The sequence below is a fragment of the Colobus angolensis genome, unplaced genomic scaffold (genome assembly GCF_000951035.1).
Source record: "Colobus angolensis palliatus isolate OR3802 unplaced genomic scaffold, Cang.pa_1.0 Scaffold101, whole genome shotgun sequence".
Lineage (NCBI taxonomy): Eukaryota > Metazoa > Chordata > Mammalia > Primates > Cercopithecidae > Colobus > Colobus angolensis.
In genome coordinates, this window is record NW_012111031.1 from 9,380,633 (window position 1) to 9,401,831 (window position 21,199).

The 21,199-nt window shown below is 37.1% G+C and overlaps 1 protein-coding gene across 1 annotated transcript in view; it reads left to right on the forward strand.

Moving 5' to 3' along the window:
* The window catches only part of EPSTI1 (epithelial stromal interaction 1 (breast)), a 116,755-nt gene that overhangs the window by 78,798 nt on the left and 16,758 nt on the right, over positions 1-21,199 (forward strand). Inside the window, exon 8 of the mRNA XM_011940372.1 lies at positions 4,166-4,249. Coding sequence (XP_011795762.1) covers positions 4,166-4,249 — 84 coding nt within the window. The remainder of the gene's footprint in view (positions 1-4,165; positions 4,250-21,199) is intronic.

The window sequence follows — 21,199 nt, forward strand, 5'->3', positions numbered from 1 at the left end:
GATCTGGCTCACTGCAACCTCCACCCAGGCTCAAGCCATCCTGCCACCTCAGCCTCCTGAGTAGCTGGGACCACAGGCATGCACCCCCATGCCCCGCTAACTTTTGTAGTCTTTGTAGAGACAGGGTTTTGCCACATTGCACAGGGTCATCTCAAACTCCTGGGCTGAAATGATCCAGCCCTTGGCCTCCCAAAGTGCTGGGATTACAGGTGCGAGCCGCCGCACCCGGACTTATGCCTGTACTTCCTCAACAAAGAATAACGATGTGAAAAAATCTCATCCTGGTGTTTCACTTCCCCAACTCATTCAGTGGTCCCCCATATCTTCAAGGATAAAATCAAAATGTCTTAGCTTAGGCACAAAGCTCTTTCCTCTCTCTGTCCCTCCCTCTCTCCTTCAATTCTAGATTCTGTCTCTTTCTTTAGAATGGCCCCTTTTTAGTCCTCTAGGATCTGGAGGACTGGCCTCAAGTCTAAATCTTTGCTTCTGCAAAGGGGTAAGAGGAAGCAAAGATTTTGCAAGTAAGGCAAGGGGAAGCAAAGCTTTTGAAATCAGGAGCAAAGATTTAGATACAGACCAATCTCAGGCCCCACTGCAGACCTCCTGAATCAGAGCTTGCGTTTAACACAATCCATGGGAGATGTGTGTGCATGTTGATGTCTGAGGGGCCGAGCTCTATAGCTTATGCCTCCAGCTGTCCTCTCTCACACTACTGTGAGCACTGAGTGCAGGTTGGTTATTGTAATTTTTATCTATGTGTCACATGCTCATTCATTAAGAAGTCAAATAAAATACTTACTATGTGTCCCTTTGCTCCACTTGAATTCCACTTCCACCCCAACACTTGGAACACTTAGCGTTTCCCATTGCTGCTGTAACATATTACCACAAATGTAGTGACCTAATAGAACAAACATTTATTCTCTTACACTTCCGGACATCAGAAATAAAAATGAGTTTTAAAATGCTAAAATGAGGTTATCAACAGGGATGGTTCCTTTTGGAGGCTCCAGGGGGCATCTGTCCCCTGTCCCCCCGAACCCTTGGCACATGGCTGCATTGCTCCAATTTAGCTTCCATCTCACCCAACCTTCTACACCCTCCCTGACCTTCTTGGCTTCCTCTTATAATGACCCTTGTGATTACAATGGGCCCACCTGGACCATCCAGGCTAATCTCTCCATTTCAAGATCCTTAATTTCTGCAAAGTCCCTTTTGTCATATAAAGAAACATTCACAGATTCCAGGGATTGGGACATCTTTGGGGGGCCATTATGCAACCCACCACTTGTTTCTTTTCTTAGTTAGCTCTGAATATCTGTTAATATGTGTTGGTATGTCTTGACTAATCAATTTTAGACCTTATTAACTCATTTCTTCCTCTCATTCTTATAATTATTCAGTAATTTGAACTTTCCCTTTTATGACTATATAAACATTTTCTCACTGCCAAGCCAGTTGGTATACTCTGGTTATATCTTCCTGTAAAACTTTTTGAACATATTTTATTTTAGCGTTTTCTTAGTTTCCTTTGAACATTTGACTGTCTTCTGACAGCTTTTGTGACTGTTCTACAAAATACCTCTTGATGCAGATTTCTAAACAATTTTCCAACTTACACCTGTCAGATAACTTGTCGATTTATTTTTTCTCTCCCTCCTGGATCCCTCTTTCCTCCTGCTTTAACCTGTCCTGGGTGTTTGTAGGCCTGGTGCACAGCTGTTGTTCTGGGACTTTCCTTTAACACTATAATTCTCAGCCTCCTCTGCACACTGGATTCACCTAGGGAGCTTTAAAAATCACAGACACCTGGGTTACACCTCCAGAGAGCCTGCTGTATTGTGGCCTGGGCTTCAGGGTTTCAAAAAGCTCCCTGGGTGATTCTAATGTGCAGCCAAGGTTGAGAATCACTGTTTTAAAGTTATCTTGGGAATTGCTTTTATTGCTTTCCTAAGTTGGGTTCTCTGATTTCTGGGCCTCATTTCTTCTATTTTCTTGCTTTATTTCTTTGTTTTGGTGGAGCATATTACTTAGTAGCTTCCCAAGAGAAGACACATGGAAGGTAAACATGTTCAGGTCCTTCCATGTCTGAAACTATCTTTATTCAGCTCTCGCACTTTGCTTGCATTTTTATTGATGACTATTCCAAACTGGACATATTTTTCCTCCAGAATTTTGAGGCATTGCTCTTCTAACTTTGGGTACTGGTTCCTGAGAAATCCAAGGCCATGTGAATTTCAGACTTTATGTGGGGGATTTTCTCTGTTTCCCCTGAAAATACTTTAGTATCATCTTTTCTTTTTCTGGCATTCTGTAATGATGAGATTTAGTGTGAAAATCTTTTTTAAATTGATTTTAAATCTAGAAATTCATCTCTAGTTCTAGATGATTTTTTTGTGTTATCTGTTTGATTTATATCCCTTCATTTTCTCTTTTTGGAATTTCTATTATTCAAATTGTAGACCTCCCGGGTTTATCTTCTAACTTTAGAGATTTTCTCCTGTAAGTTATCTTTGACTATCTTTTTACTATATTTTGGCATATTTTCTTGACTTTATCTTCTAAATATTTTACTGATTTGGGTTTTTTTGGGGGAAGAAGGGGAGATTTAAAAAAAAATTCTCCAAACTCCTCCTTTTTTCTTTGTTACTTATATATACATATATACATATATATATATATATAATGTCTTACCTCTCAGAAGAAACAGTACAGGAAACAGAAGAAAACTTCAAAGAGAGGGACTCAGAGGCTCACTGGTCAGTATGCAGTACTTTATAGAGTCATTTCATTCTCTGCCTGGCATTTGTCCACTGCTGCTGTCTTCCTGTCCTCTCTTCCCATCCTCCTTCCCTCCCTCCCTTCTTCCCTTCCTCACTAGGTCTTATATGGAATATTTGTGATAAAGACTAGCCTTCTCTAATATAAAAAGAAGGGGTTATCAGAAATAAAAAGAAGGGATTGTCAGAGAATCACTTTTCCCCTTCTATGTCTTAGCACAGTCCCCTTGAGTTTAGGATGCAAATAAGAGAAAGTCATAGGATGTATGTTTACCTGCCCAATGCAGCAGGGTTTGGATAAACCAGGGATTTCTGAACACATGAAGCTCCAGTTTTCCAGCTGGCACTGCTATAGATGATACTATTTTGAAAGCTTCTCTCTTTTTCTGGGAAGTGGTTCTTACTATTTGATGGTATGTGGCTTTTATAGTGACAGAAATGGGAGAGTGAACTAAGAAGTGCTTGAGAAAAGTTATATGAAAGTTCATGTAGGTTGCAAAAAGGGGGAACCAGCCTACCTGAACTTTATGGGTTATTAGTCCTGAGAACTAGGTCTGGAATATGTAACCTGCTGCCATGATGCTGCTGGTAGTTTTTTATGAGATCCACGTAATTTCCTAAGCATTAGCTCTTTGCCTTACAGAAGCTGGGGATGCAGATCAATTGAAGGAGAGAAAGCATATGACAAATAAACAGAACACTTGAAATGCCATAAATTTCAGAACACACGCTCACTATGCCCGGGTGTGGAACTCTGGTGTGCTGGGTCAGAGACACCGAATTCTCCCGCATGTGCTGGCTTGCCAAAGGCTTTGGTGTCATGTGTTCCTGAACAGGCTTTGTTTTGCTTTTCAGAAATAGAAATAAGCTTCATTCAGATGAGGGATGCAAGCACTTAGAAAATATGCATCCTTGAAATTATATGGTATCAACCACTAGTTGACAAGCTGCTTAATCAGATATCATTAATGAGCAGTAGACATGCCAGTTCTTCTAAAGGCAGTGCCACTATTGCTTGTCTTTAATATTGACTGATCAACTAGTTGGAATATTCTGGAAAATGTCCTAAACTTTCCACTAGAAGGAATAAACTATGTTGATTGTCTCTGAGGGGATTTTTTAAAGCTTAATTAAACATTTAGATCATCCTTTCAAATGTGCAGGATGATTGTGCTTACACTTGTTTTCTTTGTGTATATCCCAAGGGACATTTTCAGACATTTGCGTAAATCAATAACCAAGTGTGTATGGAGAGCTTACTATATGCTCAGTACAGAGGTTGCGTTATTAGCACCAGGCCCATAGTAGGCAGCTTGGTGTACTGTGACAATACTTGATCCTATCAAGTTGTTTTTTTTTTTCTCTCTCTCTCTGTACCTTTACAGGCCAGAAGCTGGGCTTATAGAGATTCTCTAAGGGCAGAAGAAAACAGAAAATTGCAAAAGATGAAGGATGAACAACATCAAAAGGTACTTACAAGCCCCTACTAGTTATTGCTAACTGTTTATTTGAGGTACTAGATACTTCTGAATTCTGAACAGAATTTCTGAACAGAAAGATTTACAAACATGAAAATCCTGAAAACAAGAATACAAGCATTGAAGGTAAAAGGTGAGTTTTTGGATGTGTCTTGAGAGTATGGTGGTAGCTCCTTCTGGTGAAAACTTTCATGGTAACTAGCCTCGTGGAGTCACAGGGGATCTGCCATAGTTGGTGCCAGTAGGTCACAAAGAAGATGATAGAGCACTGGTGAACTTCTCATCTGCAAAACAAAACACCACCACCATCATTGCTATTTTTAAACCAAAGATACATAAAATTAGAGATGGTATCCAGAGAATATGATAATGTATAAGAGAGTAGGGATGCAAAGTTATGAAACTGGCATAAATATTCACTAAAAATAGTTATACACATACATTAAAACAAAGTTACACTACACGGGTATAAAAATATGTGAGGCATTCCATATGTTTTGAGCAATGGAAATCAGGGAAATGAATGCAGAGTGTTCTAAGAAAAGTGCTTAAGGAATAATCTTCATTACAATATGAAATTTCTGGTATGGTAACTGAAAATAGTCAGTGGCATACTTGATGGTCATACCTGCTTTTAATAGACCAGAAGCTCCTCAGCATGAAATGAGAATGACGAGAAAGACCCATGGTTAGCTCCAAAGTGCCACTTTATTTCAGATCCTTTAAACAAGAAAGAAAGGGAGTGGGGTGGGGCTGCAACCAACTAAATAATTTATCTTTCCCAACATTCTTATTTTCCAACTTTTCCTCTTGCCATACTAGTGGTTGACAAATCCTGTCACTATTTCTTATAGAACATTTCTCAAATCTATGTCTTCAATTCTATAATTAACTAGAATTCTAGCTCCCATTTTGATTTCCTTGATTTGGTTTAATTTATTTTTTCTTTGTCTTTCCCCAACAAGGTAATTTATTACAACAATTGTGTGTAAAAATTCCATTGAAAAATGAACTATTTGTACTAACTGATGTTGCTAGAATTTGACCCTTTTGAGCGCTATCTTCTTCCCAATAGTGTGGAACCCCTTTCTCATTCATAGTTTCACCCAGCATATGGTATAAATGTGTCACTTGGGTGTTTTGTGCATCCCAGGTCATCATTAAATCATTGAAAGAAATCATGTCAGTTGTAAATTTACTTATTTAGCTCGTATGTAAGCAAAGACGAACCATGAAACACTTTTATCCCTTTTTTTTCTTTTAATAAGTATCTTTTTGTCTTGACAAGATCCTAATCTTGAAATCTACAATTGAATAGGCAATGTTATGGTAAGATTCTAGTGGTTAACAAGTAAAAGCTAAATCTGGTACATAGTCATGTTGTACTTTTAGTGGTCTGCCAAACGACATAAAGGTGTTCATCTGTTTCTATGAGCTTTTAACTTAACATAAAATTGTGATGTACGTAGCATACTAAGGTGAATGTTGCAAAGTCAGTTGTAGATATGATTTATTTTTAAATAACTTCTAGTGGATTTTAAATAGCGTTTTTAAAAGTTTGGTATATGTATTTGGAACATAAAAACTATTAAAAGTAGAACATTTGACAAAGAGAATGCTTAACAAATTAGAATACTAGATCTGGGATTTAATTTTCGGGTTGAGCAGTTATTTTAAATAATGAAAATTAAACTTTTTATTTCTTAATCTTGTTTTTATCCTAGGCTTAGATAAATATTGATATATACATATTTTCTGGTTATTGATTGACCATATTTTTATTATATATGCTTTTACATAAATGATTTCCTTTTACTTACTGTAGCTTTCAGTAAAATGAATAACTTTAATATATAAATAATTCCATCATTAGGGATTTCAGTAACAGTAGACTACACAAGGATATTCATCCATCTATTCTACCTTACTTTTGCTTCTCTCTTGTTTTGCCTGACGTGTTGTTGTTGGGAAATGTTCATTGAGGGCATTTCCTTTTTTTTGAGACCGGATCTCACTGTCACCCAGACTGGAGTGCAGTGGTGTGATCTCGGCTCACGACAACCTCCGCCTCCCAGGCTCAAGTGATTCTCCTGCCTCAGCCTCCCAAGTAGCTGGGATTACAGGCACATGCCACTAACACCCAGCTAATTTTTGTGTATTTAGTAGAAACAGGGTTTCACCATGTTGGCCAGGCTGGTCTCAAACTCCTGACCTCAAATGATCCACCCGCCTTGGCCTCCCAAAGTGCTGAGATTACAGACGTGAGCCACCACACTTGGCCTAAGGCATTTCTTTATTTGTAGAACCTTTCATTCCTTATCACTTGAATTATTTACCTTAAGAAAATGGGAGGATCATGTTTACTATAAGAAGACACAAAACACAATACATTTTTATCATTGCACCCATTTATGTGTTTGTTTATTCCATTCATTCGACAAATATTTATTGGATACCTACTATGGAATAATTCTTAGGTAAATAATCTAGGTTAAGTTTAGGTGATAGCACATGAGTTATGTTCTACGTGTCTCTCTGACTTTCACATTTTTAATTGCTCTTGGCTCTGGGGACAAAAAGAGCCTCCTCAGCTTAAACTCTAAATATTTTACATGTGATTCACTTCCTTCTTCTAGAAATGTATTTGTAATTCCTCTTTTTTCTATATCTTCAATACATTCTTCTCCATTGGACACTTCCTTTTTTTGTCAGAAATATGCCACGGTTGGTGCCAGTAGGTCATGAAGAAGATGATAGAGCACATGTGAACTTCTCATCTCATCTCACCATTCTAAAATAAACCAGCTAACCCCTTCCTTGATTTTGCTATCCTCAGAGATATTACCTTTACTGCTTCTAGCAAATTTAAAAAAAGACAAAGGTAATTTTACTGTAACCACTTCTTTATTACTCACTTCATCCTTAATTCCTTATGATCTGGTTTATATTCACAAATGCTGTTACTGAAATTGCTTCCTAAATGTAAAATCCCTTCTGAACGTACAGTTTAGTGGTCTTTTTGTAATTCCTATCTTCTCCCTGAACTCTGTTACACTGACACCACTTTAAAGCTTTCCTTTTCTGGCTTTTTTTTTTTTTTTTTTAAACTGTATTTTTCTGGTTGATCTGTCTCAGAGTAATCTCTCCCAGCACTCATTCATTCATTCTGTAGGCAAATATGTATTGAGTTCCTTTTATATACTGAACCTTGTGCAAGTTGCTGAAGCTATAATTAAGATCAGGATAGACAAGTTTCCAGCTCTCCCGAAATTTACATTTTAATGGAGGAGGTAGACAATTAAAAGGAGACAAACAAATACAATATTATACTTGTAAATTTTATAGTAATTCATCACCTTGTAGTTATTGGTAGTAACTAGTTGTGTTAGTCAGTTATCTCATTACTATAAAGAACTATCTGAGACTGGGTAATTTATAAAGAAAAGAGGTTTAATTGGCTCACAGTTCTGCAGGCTATACAGAAAACGTGGCTGGGAAGGCCTCAGGAAACTTAGAATCATGGTAGAAGCTGAAGGGGAAGGAAGCACATCTTCACATGGCCAACAGGAGAGAGAGCAAAGGTGGATGTGCTATATACTTTTAAACAAACAGATTTCCTGAGAACTCGCTATCATGAGAACACAGGGAGGCAACCTGCCTCCATGATCTAATCACCTCGCACCAGGTCCCCCCCCCAAATTGGGGATTATAATTCAACATGAGATTTGGCTGGGGACACAGAGCCAAACCATAACCCTAATGCTGCAAGGAAATAAATTATGTGTTGTGATAATTTCAGAGTGATGTATCAAATATTGTTGATTGCCTGCCTCTCTACAGTTCTGATTTTTCTTCAAGTATCCGTTCTACTTTGCATGAACTGTGTTTCAGAAAAGGCAGGTTCTACCCCAGCTCCGGGATTCATTCCCAAAGTGGTCTAACTCTTCATGAGAATTCCGTTCTCCTTGACTGCGATTGGTTTTGCTGTGGACATGTGATACAGTTTTGACCAATGAGACTAAGGGGAACCTACCTTTGAGGATAGATTTTATCAATATGAAGTATACTACTTTTTGCATTTAATGATTTGTCAGCTTGATTTCTTTTTTGACTGTTTTGTCTGATTCTAATAATTCCTCTACCAGTTTTTTTTGTTGTTAGCATTTACATGATATTTCTTTAATCACTTAATTTTAACATCTCTGTGTCATGGTTTGAAGTAGATTTTGAGTGGAAAAAAAATGTCTGGTTTTCCTTTTACTTAGTTTCAGGATATCTTTTAATGGGTAGATTTGATGTGTTCTCATTTATTATGATTACTAGCACATTTGCATGTATTTGTATTCTTACTACATGATTTACTTTTTATTAGTTACATTTTCTTTTTTATACTGACACTGAATTTTCTGTTTCATTTATTTACTGTTTTTTTCTTCTCTCCACTCCCCCTTCCTGTACTATAAGAAATTTCAGTGTTTCTATTTTTGTTTCTAATCTTGCATAGCCTTTGGTTGTCTCTTTTAATCTGAAAATACATGTCTCTCTTCAGTTTTCCTTTTTTCTTCCATGTCTCTTTACTCATATTGTCTTTGCTCTCCATTTCTGGGACATCTATCAAATGGACTTTGGACATTTCATATCTATTCTGTGTATACCTTCGTTGTTTTCTTATACTTCTTATCCCTTTGGCCTTTTTTTTTTTAAATTGGATTCTGGAAGAAAGCTTTAGCTAGATCATCCTGCTCACTAAATTTTTTTCTTGACTTTTCATTCTGATTATTTGGCACATATTGAGTATGTTTATTTACCACGATTGCTGATTTGGTAAGTAGCGGTGTTCTGCTTTGTAAGTGCAGTATTCTTTCTCATCTCATTTTACTTAATGTTTGTATGTTTGTAACTATACAAACATTAAAGTTTTCTATTTACCATATTAACTGTTTTTTTTTTCTTTCTATTTTAATCTTGATCTCCCATGGAATTCTTTCTCAAATGTTTGGTTTTTCTTATCTCCTTATATATATATTTGGATATGCTGCTGAGTGAAGTATGTAGGAGCTTGTCTTCTGTGTGGAGTAGCCTCGTGTTCTCTTATAGTCAGTAGGTACTTGGGCCGTTGCCCTGTTTCCCTGAGCCCAGCCATGGCTCTCCCATTCACTTCTTACCTTATGGGCCATGATGGTGCTGCCTACTATGTAATGCAAGTGTGGGAGGGGAAAGAACCCACCACCAAGCTGCTCTCAGTGCAGTTTCCTAACTGATCACCTTTTTTTTTTTTTTTTTTTTTGTATTTTTTAGTAGGGACGGGGTTTCACCGTGTTAGCCAGGATGGTCTCGATCTCCTGACCTCGTGATCCGCCTGTCTCGGCCTCCCAAAGTGCTGGGATTACAGGCTTGAGCCACCACGCCCGGGCCTAACTGATCATCTTAATGACTGTCCCAGTATTCCCTCCTGGAGCTCCTTCAGAAGCAGATGGTCTTAGCTCTAATTTATCCTGCACGTTGATTTTCCCTTGTAATGTAACCTGTCTCCTTTCTCTCTTTCAGAAATGTCTTAAAATAGCTGATAAGCTGATTGCACTTATTGATTGTGCATGGTTATTGTTTTTATAGTCATTTAGAAAGTCATTGATTTTATAGTCAAAATATATACAAGAATCAGTAAAATACTGAAAGTCAGAAAATAAACGATTGGGTGACAGAGGAAATTATTACTGTAGAACACATACAAAATTATAGGGAGAGCCTTTTATAGGAAATTCATGTAAAGCTGTACTCAAAGAAAATGACAACATTTTAATCCATTCAATACTAAAAAAAGAAAATAAATGAATTAAGCATCTAATCCAAGAATTTAGAACAAAAGCAATAAATGATTCTGAAGAAAGTAATTAAGATAAGAAGAGAAATTAATAATAAAACTCTAAGAGACAGCTGTTATAAAAATCCAACAGCTTGTTCTTTATAAGGTCAACAAATGAACACATCTTTGGTAAGTCTAATCAAGAAGAGATTAGTAAAAATGCAAATACACAGCATTAGAAATGAGGGACTAGAACCATAGATTTGGAAAAGATTAAAACTGTGTTACTGTAGACAATGCTGTGCTAATAAATTAAAAATTTGAATTAAGTGAATGATTTTCTAGGAAAATATATAACTCTATTCATAAAGACCAATGAAAATGCAAGTGATTTCTGAAGTTTTCTGAGAATTACTTCCCCCAGGAGGCTGAACTTGGATAATTTTAGAGGCAAGTTCCTTCAAATTTTCAAGGAACAGATTTTTTTCCCTATGCTTTACAAATTATTTCAGAGTAAGAAAAAAGACGAAACATTTTAGAATTTTATTTCACTATCCCCATGATGTCACAATCTGATAAAGGAAGCATGTGCACACTCATGCACGTGCGCACACACACACACTCTCTCTCCCTCTCCCTCTCTCTTGCTCTCTTACAGGAAGACCAATCATAAAGATGGAGATTAACATCTGAAAGAAAATTCTAGTTATTGAAATTTTTCTCTCAATAGCAATTTACCAAGGCAAAGTGGAGTTTATTCCAGGAGTGCAAAGATAACTAGCTGTGTATTAAAACTTTGTATATCTTATCGCTGCAATAGGATAGGTCATGTGACAAGAATATTTGGCTATCTCTTTAGTTACACAAAAAGACATTGATAAATTTTAATTTTTACTATTAATTAAAAACACTTCAGTGAACTAAAAATAATATTTTATTAACAAACGTGTAGTCTTCTAAACCAATAACCAACATTATATTCAGTGGTGAAATACTAAAACTATGAACAACATAAGGATGTTTGCAACCCCTAATAAAATGGATGTTACCCAATATTATTCTGAAAATTCCAACCTCATGCTACTCAAAGTTATTTGATAGAAAACTTACTTTTTTAACTAAAATAAAAAAATAAAAAAATAAAAACCCTGTTTTTACTGAATGGAACAAGGTTTGGATATTTTTAAACCAACAATAAAGGAGCTTTTCTAATTATTGCAAGTAGGTTGTTATTTATGGATGGGAGCAATTTGCCTGTGTAAACTAAGAGAATCAACTGAAAAATGATGAGAACGAATGGAGTTTAATGAAATAGTTGGGCTGGGCGTGGTGGCTCACTTCTGTAATCCCAGCACTTTGGGAGGCCGAGGCAGGTGGATCACCTGAGGTCAGGAGTTCGAGACCAGCCTGGCCAATGTGGTGAAACCCCATCTCTACTAAAAATTAGCCGAGCATGGTGGCAGGCACCTGTAATCCTAGCTACCTGGGAGGCTGAGGAATGAAAAGCGCTTGAACCTAGGAGCCGGAGGGTGCAGTAAGCCAAGATTGCACTATTGCACCCTACCCTGGGCAACAAGAGTGAAGCTCTGTCTCAAAAAAAAAAGAAGAGAGTTGGTTACAAAATATATACAAGAATCAACAACTTTCTCAAATACAAGCAAAAATTAATTAGAAAATACATTATGGGACAAAAAGATCTAATCAAAAAGCAACTATATAAATAATTGTTCAACAGCTAAAAAAATTAAAAACTTTCCTGGAATCCACAAAAGTCCATTTTTAATTGACAAAACATTATTTGTATTTATAATGTACAACTTAATATATTGAAGTATTTAAACATTGTGAAATGGCTAAGTCTAGCTAATTAACAAATGCATTACCTCACAGTTACCATTTTTGTGGTGAGAGCACTTAACATTCTTTGCATTTTCAAGAATATAATAAATGATCATTATTGTCATTAACTATAACTATTGTCATTAACTATAACTATTGTCATTAACTTTATCGTGCAATAGACCTCTTGAATTTATTCCCCATATCTAACTGTAATTACATATCCTTTGACCAATATCTCCCCGTACCCTACCATTTCCTCCTAACCACCCCAGCCTCTGGTAACCACGATTCTACTCTATTTCTACGAGATCAGCTTTTTAAAGTCCATGTGTAAATGAAATCATGTGGTATTTGTCTTTCTGTGCCTGGCTTATTTCATTTAACATAATGTCCTCCAGGTTCATCCATGCTGTTGCAAATGACAAGATTTCCTTCTTTTTATGGTGGAATAATATTCCATTGTGTATATATCTCACATTTTCTTTATCCGTTCATCCATTGATGGACACTTACTTAGGTTGATTCCATATCTTGGCTATTGTGAACAGTGCTGCAATAAACATGGGGGTGCAGATATCTCTTTGACATACTCGTTTTATTTCCTTTGGATAGACACCCAGTAGTGGGATTGCTGGATCATATGGTACTTCTGTTTTTAATTTTTTTGAGGAAACCTAATACCTCTTTTCATAATGGCTGTACTAATTTACACCCCCACAAGCAGCATGTAAGGGTTCCCTTTTCTCCATATTCTTGCCAGCGCTTGTTATGTTTCGTCCTTTTTGATGATTGCCCCTGTAATGGGGGTACGATAATAGCTCATCGTGGTTTTAGTTTGCATTTTCCTGATGATTAGTCATGTTGAGGATTTTTTCATATACCTGTTGGCCATTTGCATATTTTCTTTCGAGAAATAGCTACTCAAGCTTTTTACCTATTTTATTGTATTTTTATTATTATTTTTCAAATGGAGTTTTGCTCTTGTCGCCCAGGCTGGAGTGCAATGGCATGATCTTGGCTCACTGCAACCTCCGCCTCTCTTTTTCAAGTGATTCTCCTGCCTCAGCCTCCTGAGTAGCTGGGATTACAGGTGCCCATCACCACACCCAGCTATTTTTTTTTTTTTAATGTATTTTTATTAGAGACAGGGTTTCACCATGTTGACCAGGCTGGTCTTGAACTCCTGACCTCAGGTGATCTACCCACCTCGGCCTTCCAAAGTGTAGGGATTATAGGCGTGAGCCACTGTGCCTGGCCCTTTTTGCTTATTTTAGAAATTAGGTTATTTGTTCTCTTGCTATTGAGTTGAGTACCTTATGTATTTCAGGTACTGACCCCCTATTAGATATATAGTTTACAAATATTTTCTCCCATTCTGTAGATTGTCTCTTTAGTCTGTTGATTGTTTCCTTTGCCGTGTAGAAACTTTTTAGTTTGATGTAATCTCATTTGTCTGTTTTTGCTTTTGTTGCCTGTCCTTTTAAAGTCTTAGCCAAAAAATCTTTGCCCAGACCAATGTCATGGGGCTTTTCCACTATATTTTCTTTTTCTTTTCTTTCTTTTTTTTTTTGAAACAGAGTCTGTCACCCAGGCTGGAGTGCAGTGGCACCATCTTGGCTCACTGCAACCTCTGCCTTTGGGATTCAAACAATTCTCGTGACTCAGCCTCCCAAGTATCTGGGATTACAGGTGTGTGGCACCGTGCCTGGCTAATTTTTGTATTTTCAGTGGAGACAGGGCTTTGCCATATTGGCCAGGCTGGTCTTGAACTCCTCGCCTCCGGTGATCTGCCTGCCTCGGCCTCCCAAAATGTGGGGATTACAGACATAAACCACCATGCCCAGCCTCCCCCGTATTCTCTTCTAGTACTTTTCCAGTTTCAGGTCTTACATTTAAAGTCTTTAATCCATTTTGAGTTGATTATTTTTTAATGCCTTTTATGAAAACTGTCAAATTGAGTTGTTTTTGGTATGTGATGAGAGAAGAGGATTTAATTTCATCCTTCTGCATGTGGATATTCAGTTTTCCCACTACTGTTCATTGAGGAGACTGTCCTTTCCCCTATGTTCTTGGTACTTTTGCCAAAAATCAGTTGGCTCTACATGTGTGGATGCATTTTTGGACTCTCCATTCTGTTCCATTGGTCTGTATGTCTGTTTGTATGCCAGTACCACGCTGTTTTGGTTATTATACATAAAAGTCAATCTGAATAAAGCAGAGATGGCTAATATTCCCAAATGCTAAAACTCAGTATTTCAGTAACTATAGTTCTATCCAAATTTACTTGTAAGTTTAATGTAATTCTAGTAATAAATTTCAGTGGAATTTGAGGTAATTTGAAAATACTGTTTCTAAATTTCAACTGAGAGAATAATAGTGAAATTTAAACTTTAGAAAAATGTGAATAATAATTTATGTATTTGTTGGGGTAAGGAGAACTTCCACTAGTCGGTATCAATATATACCACAAACACTCAAGTACTGTTACTGGTGAGAGGATAAACTGAGAGGCACTTTGGCAACATCAAGAGTTTCCCAAAAGTAAAAATGTTAGATCAAAAGGTATACATGTATTCTGAGGAAATAATGAGAGATGCACACAAGATATATGTACAAGATTGTTTATTTTTAACATAAGATTAATGGGAAATTTGAAACAGTTTGTTCAGTGATAGAGGATTTGAAGGTTTTGGAGTTTGGAATAAATATCGTGCAGCAATTATGACCACATTTTAATAACATAATATGCTCACATATATGAAAATGAAGGCTGGGCGCAGTGGCTCAAGCCTGTAATCCCAGCACTTTGGGAGGCCGAGACGGGCGGATCACGAGGTCAGGAGATCGAGACCATCCTGGCTAACACGGTGAAACCCTGTCTCTACTGAAAAATACAAAACACTAGCCGGGCGAGGTGGCGGGCGCCTGTAGTCCCAGCTACTCGGGAGGCTGAGGCAGGAGAATGGCATAAACCTGGGAGGCGGAGCTTGCAGTGAGCTGAGATCCGGCCACTGCACTCCAGCCTGGGCGACAGAGCGAGACTCCATCTCAAAAAAAAAAAAAAAAACAAAGACAAAAAGAAAATGAAAACAAAGATCATAAAATAGAGTGCAGATAAGTTTTGAAACCTACCTCCTCCTTGCATTTTGTGCAGGAAATATTTTTAGGTAGGAGACATAGAGCAGTGATTCCATGATTGTTGTAACTGGAAGTTCATTTCTCTCTATGTTAAAATGATAGAACTAGCAACAGCAAGTACAAAGTTACAATTAGATAAGAGGAATACATTTTGATGTTCTGTTTTACAGTGGAGTGACTGTGGTTGACAGTGAGATAGTGTGCCTTACAAAATAGCTAGATAAGAGGCTTTGGAATATTCTCACTACAAATAAATGATAAATGCATGAGATCATGTACACACCAAGTGCCCTGAATTGATCATTTTGCAACAGATATAGTATCAAAATATCAAATTGTATCCTATATATATGTACAAACTGTCAATTAAAAAATTAAAAATTAAAATCTAACAACAGCTAGTAAGAGGAGAGTGTACATGACTTGTGTTATTTTAAAGCTCTGCTTCACCCATTAGTATTTATTTCCCTTCATTTGGTTGGTGCTCTGTAAATTTTGGGTGGTAGCTGGTGCCTTTTCTCCCCATTCTTGATAACCAAGGCCATCTTTCTTCTTCAAGGCAAAGGTATTACTGTGGATGCCTGAGAACCAGGACTTCTTTAAACTTTCCTCCCGTCCCTGAAAGCTCTTCTGTGTTAAACCTTCAAAGGAAGGCATTCTTGAACTTCATGACTTCACGGTCTCAACTCTCCTGCTTCCACTATCCTTTCCCTCTTGTTGTGTTGACAGAACATGCTCTCCTGGGAGAAGTTTGTCCTGCCAGGCAATGGCATTTTCATGTTTACATAAAGCAGTCAGGCTGAACCATGTTGGAACACACTCTGCTGGGATTCAGACATGGTTTTAAAATGACCCCATGTTCATTTTCAGTTACCACACCGAAACTTTGCTTTGGAGCATGCTTTCCCTCTAACGTTGTCAGGTTTCTTAAGCATCCAGCCTTACACACTGCTGTCTGTTGTGTAGTTGACCCTTCTGTAGAACAGGGCACCATCTGACAATTGGAGCCCGGAGAAATGATGTTTGCAACCTCTTGCTGGAAATGGCGACCCCTCTTCTTCTTATTATTGGTTTGGGCTCCAAGCAGAGATATTGGTGCCATCCTGCAGCTCCCCAGCAGAGCAGTCCTCCTGGGTGAGCACTGCATCGGGTGGCCACAGGCAGTGGCGCTATTTGCAGTGTTGTCCTCGTTTACCATATACCACTTGGCCGATGTTTATAGGAAGTTCCACACTTTCAATCTCTAAGATGGTATTTTGTTTATCATATCACCAACATACCCTCCTTTGTGTGCAGCTCTGTATGGATGTAGGGATTTGCATAGCACCGTGATAAGACAATGCACGAACACTAAGTGTTGAACACTCTTCTCTTGTTTGCATTCCTTCCTTGTATTACCATGTCATGTGGCTTAAAGTTGTGTTTAGCAGCACATTTCTTTTCACCTTGTGTCAGAACTGTTCCTGGATCTGTCTGCCTTATTATACTGTGATTTACTTCAGGGTGGAGCTGTGCTAGTATCTGTACCTTTAGCATGAACCCAGGTATCTGGAAAGTTACCTGGTATCTGTTGGCGTGTGACAATATGCATTGAGTTGTCATTGTCCTCCTGCTTAGAGCGCTTTGATGCTTTTCATGTCCCAAGCTTGGTCCTTGGAACAAGAACAACTTATTTTTTATTTGCTTAACTCTAGATATTGAACTTCTGTGTGGGATCTCAGTAAATGAACCAAGAATATGCTTATAAGGCATGCAGATACATCCTCAGTGGCTGTCAGTTCAGCAGAACAAATTAATTAGCTGAAATTATCCTTCTTAGTATGGAAGAAAAACCAGCCTCTCCTTAGTAAATATGCTTTGCTAGTTATAGGATAATAATCCTGAGTGCAGCGATGCCAACACCTTCCCTTCGGCCATCTGGAGCAATGTTCTTGCGTGGTGATGCCTCATCAGCTCCCGTCCTCGTTTCTCTCCTGATCTTTATCTCTTATCCCCTTTCCTTGCCTCCATAATAGGTTGATGTATGTTGGTCTCTTCCCATCTTCTTTTCTTCCTCCCTAACAGTTCTTAGCTTCATATGTAGTTTTTTGCTCTTTTATATCTCTCTGTGTTAAAATTTACATATTTATTGGAATTTTTAAATAAAGTATAAGGAAACAGAAATGGCCTCTCACACTGATAATAAATTCCTACTGATGGTATGAGGAAATCATATATACACATGGTTCAAAAGTTAATAAAGAAAACCTATGTAAGATAGTAAAGCATCCTTTTCTTGCCCATTCACACTTCAAGCACCGCTACCCAGTGTTAATTACAGTTAACATTTTCATGTGTAGTTTTTCATTAAATGTTTTGGATACACACCAGCATATAAAAGTCGAAATGAATGAATGTATATGTTTTCTATTTATGTAGAAGCATCCCAAGAAAACGGCTCTGAACCTATCTCCTCTCACTTAATGTATCTTAGAGATCTCTCCATAGGCCCCCCGCTCTGCCTTACAAAACATCCATCTTATTCTTTGTAATTGTTTCATTGTATTCCATTGTGCTGATGGTCTCACTTATCATGTGAGTTTTTTGTTGGTGGGCATTAACATTTTTCCCTGAACTTTTACAGTTTCAGTAATATAACTGAATATTCATATACATACATCTTTGAACACTTCTGCAAGGGATGTATACATCTTACATTTTGATGCTTATTGCTAAATTGACCTCCAAACACCAAATTAGGTTTCACTAATTTAGATGCTATACCAGAGTGTTTTCTGTCAAACTTTTCTGATTTTTGTCAATGCAATAGAAACATTTTATCTCATTGTTTTAATTTTTCTTTGATTTTGAGTGAAGATAATGACCATTTTGAACGGACAGGCAATCTGTAGTTTGTGAACTACCTGTTCCTATCCCTTGGCCCTTCTTCTGTTTGGTTGTTTTTTCCTTATTGGTTTATGTGAAGTCCTTACCCACTTTCTGGGACATTTCCTGAGTCCCAACCTAAAATAGTCACTGAGCCACTGAATCTCACATCAGTGTGTTTTAATCCTCTGCCTGGGATTATGGTTGGATATTTTTCTCACTTGTTCATGGGTTGCCTTTCTCTAGAACATAAACTCTAAAGGAGCAAGGATCTCGTCTATTGTTCACTACTAGAGCCTATCATGTAGATGCAAGCCTGGCTCATAATAGACACTCAGATATTTAATGAATAAATAAATGAAAATGGAATTAGCCTTTGTGTATCCTAAACATTCATTAACAGTTCATTTTTAAATTTTATGGTATTTTTTCCAAATGAAAGGTTTGAATTTTCATGCAGCCAAATTCATCAGTCTTTTTCTTTTTTATAACTTCTGGAACTTCCTCACTCCAAGTTTATAGATAAATTCAACTGTGCCGCCTTTGAAAACTTCTATTCCCATTGTCTAGGCTCAAATCTTAGACTTCTATAAAATTTATTTAATCAACGTTAAGGATCCAGTTTTGATCTTTCTTACAGTAGTTGACTAGTCCATCATCATTCATGAAACTCTGTCTCCTGCATTGGTTTAGCACAACAACTCTATGATAAACTACATTTCCATATGTATCACGTCTCTTCTTAGACTCGAATTGTTTTAATTACTATAGTTTTATGATATGCTTTTTCTTCAACTTTTAAATTCAGGGGTTCTTGTGCAGGATGTGCAGATTTGTTACATAGGTAAACATGTGCCATGGTGGTTTGCTGCACAGATCAACCCAATACCTAGGTTTTAAGCCCAGCATCCATTAGCTCTCGCTCCCCCTACATCCTCCACTCGAACAGGTCCCAGTGTGTGTTGTCCCCATCCACATGTTCTCATATGATGTCTTTCAATGTTTGACGAAGCTGGTTCTTTCTCATTTTTTTGTTTTCTTTTTCAGGATTTTTTTATGACTACGATTGCATTTTTTTTTTCTCAGACAAGTTTCACGATCATTTTGCCAACTCTGAAAAAATTACCTTAAAAATTATTTTAAAGTAACATGTCATAATATGCATATATGTGTGTGTATATATATATATATATATATATATATAATACTTTTTTTGTCTTTGTGTCATACTCCAGAACTAATGAGAGTTTAGTTGGTTCTGAGTTCATTGTATTAAACTCATAATGGGCCAGATACCAGAAGTTGGTCCTTGGAGAAATAGGGTTAATGAATGTGAAAATAATCAGCATCCTTTGGCAAGAAGGATTTAGATTTGTGCTTGGGTTAACATATATTCTGCTAAAGCTTTTGAATGTGAATGGGTCTTATAGTTCTGGACATGACTGTTTATACTTGAGTATGATGAACCACCATGAAGACATCCTCAATTCCAACCATTTATTTTGAATGCATCCTGCAAAAGATTATTAGATACATGAAAATGTAAGCCCCAGTCTTTATTTTGCTACTAATAAGCTATTTAGCTCTTGACAAGTTACTAAAACTTGTCTCTGATCGTGTTTCCTCATCTGTAAGGTGAGGATGATATTGCTCATTCATTTATCACATAATACTTTGTTTGCCTGCCTACCTTTGCAATTGTTGTTAGGATCAAATAATACAATTCTGGTAAGGCTTATATTAGAAAATATTAAGGTCTTCTGGTTAAACATTGCACATGAAAAGCATTTCATTTGCTTATGTTTTATCACTCTTTCCCCATATACTACTAAAAATACAGGAATTTTTTAAAAAAGCCATAAGCCAACAAGAGCAAAAGAATAGACTAGTAGACTGCAGTAAAGATACAAGCCAAAAATTTAAATCTGGAACTAGGTGGTCAGTGGCAACTGATTTAGTGGGGCAGGATAAGCCAGAACTCATTTGCAAGAAGCAGTAAGACAGAAGTTGGTTAAGTTCAGGAATCGGAGGCACCTGGTATCTTTGAAGCTTAGACTTGAAAACAGGAGGATGAATTAGAAACTTGAATGAGGAGCTATAGGATTTCTAGATCCCTCTTCCACCACACTGAATGTCAAAAAAAGAAATGTTGTAAGAGAATGAGGCTGGGGGTGTACTATGAGAGGAAGTTGGGATTGGGGTGGAGGTAGTAATAGAGACATCAATCTTTTTCCATTGTAGGTAGTCAAAAGATGATACAGTTTTTTAAACCTTAAGAAATGAATAAACATGCATACTATTAAGAAGAAGATAATTACTGACAAAACCACATGCAGGAATTGAAAATGATTGTGGAGACGAGGGAGAGGACAGGAGCTTCTTTCACATCGGTATACTTGGTAGTACTGATAAGGAGTACTAATACTTGGTAGTACTAATAAGAGTACTAATACTTGGTAGACTAAAAAATGATTCTGTTGTGCAAGAGTGAGACTTGAGCATAAAACTTGGCAGCTAGGTGCATAATAAATGCTTATTGAGTGGGCAAATATTATTCACTGATTTCAAAAACTCAAATATTATTCAATGATTTCTCCTTGGTGTTATGTAGGAATTAGAGTTAAGCAATGTGCTTTAGGGATTGATGAGGAATTTATTTGGAATATCACAGTATAAGAAACAAGTCTTTTTATTTTGGGGGACTGTGGAATATTAGAGGGTCTTTGAACAAAGTTAATAAAATGTCAACCTGAACTCTGAGTTTTTTGTATACTTGTCATCAAGGAAGTTTGGGAGTTAAAACAGCAATAGCAACCTTTTATTGGTATGTGTTGATTAAGACATGACAGTATTTTCTCTACCAGAAAGTCTCTCACTCAGGCACTAGTATATGACTTGGGCCTAATAATTTTCTTCTCTTTTCATTTTTTTTGTCTTTGAAATGGGATTAAAATTTATTCTGCCTTAGGGTAGACAGTTGGGTATTAGAGAAATCCTGGGGTTGGTTCTTTGGTATAATACTGTAAACATAGTAACTAGGTCTGGAAGTTAAGTTGCATCCTCCCAGAAGATAAGCAGACTGTTAGAAGCTAAAGATTTAGTTATAATAATGTGATTTATATGAAGCAAACTATCTCCTCCAGAGATCTCAAAGTTCTGCTGGTATTAGAAGTAACTAGCCAATAATAGGTGATTGCTTGTTCTCCAGGATGGAGAATGTTTTATTAAGAGAATTGCACTACAAGATTGAGTCCAATATTTATTTGTAAGTTGCTATGAATTTATTAGGAAAG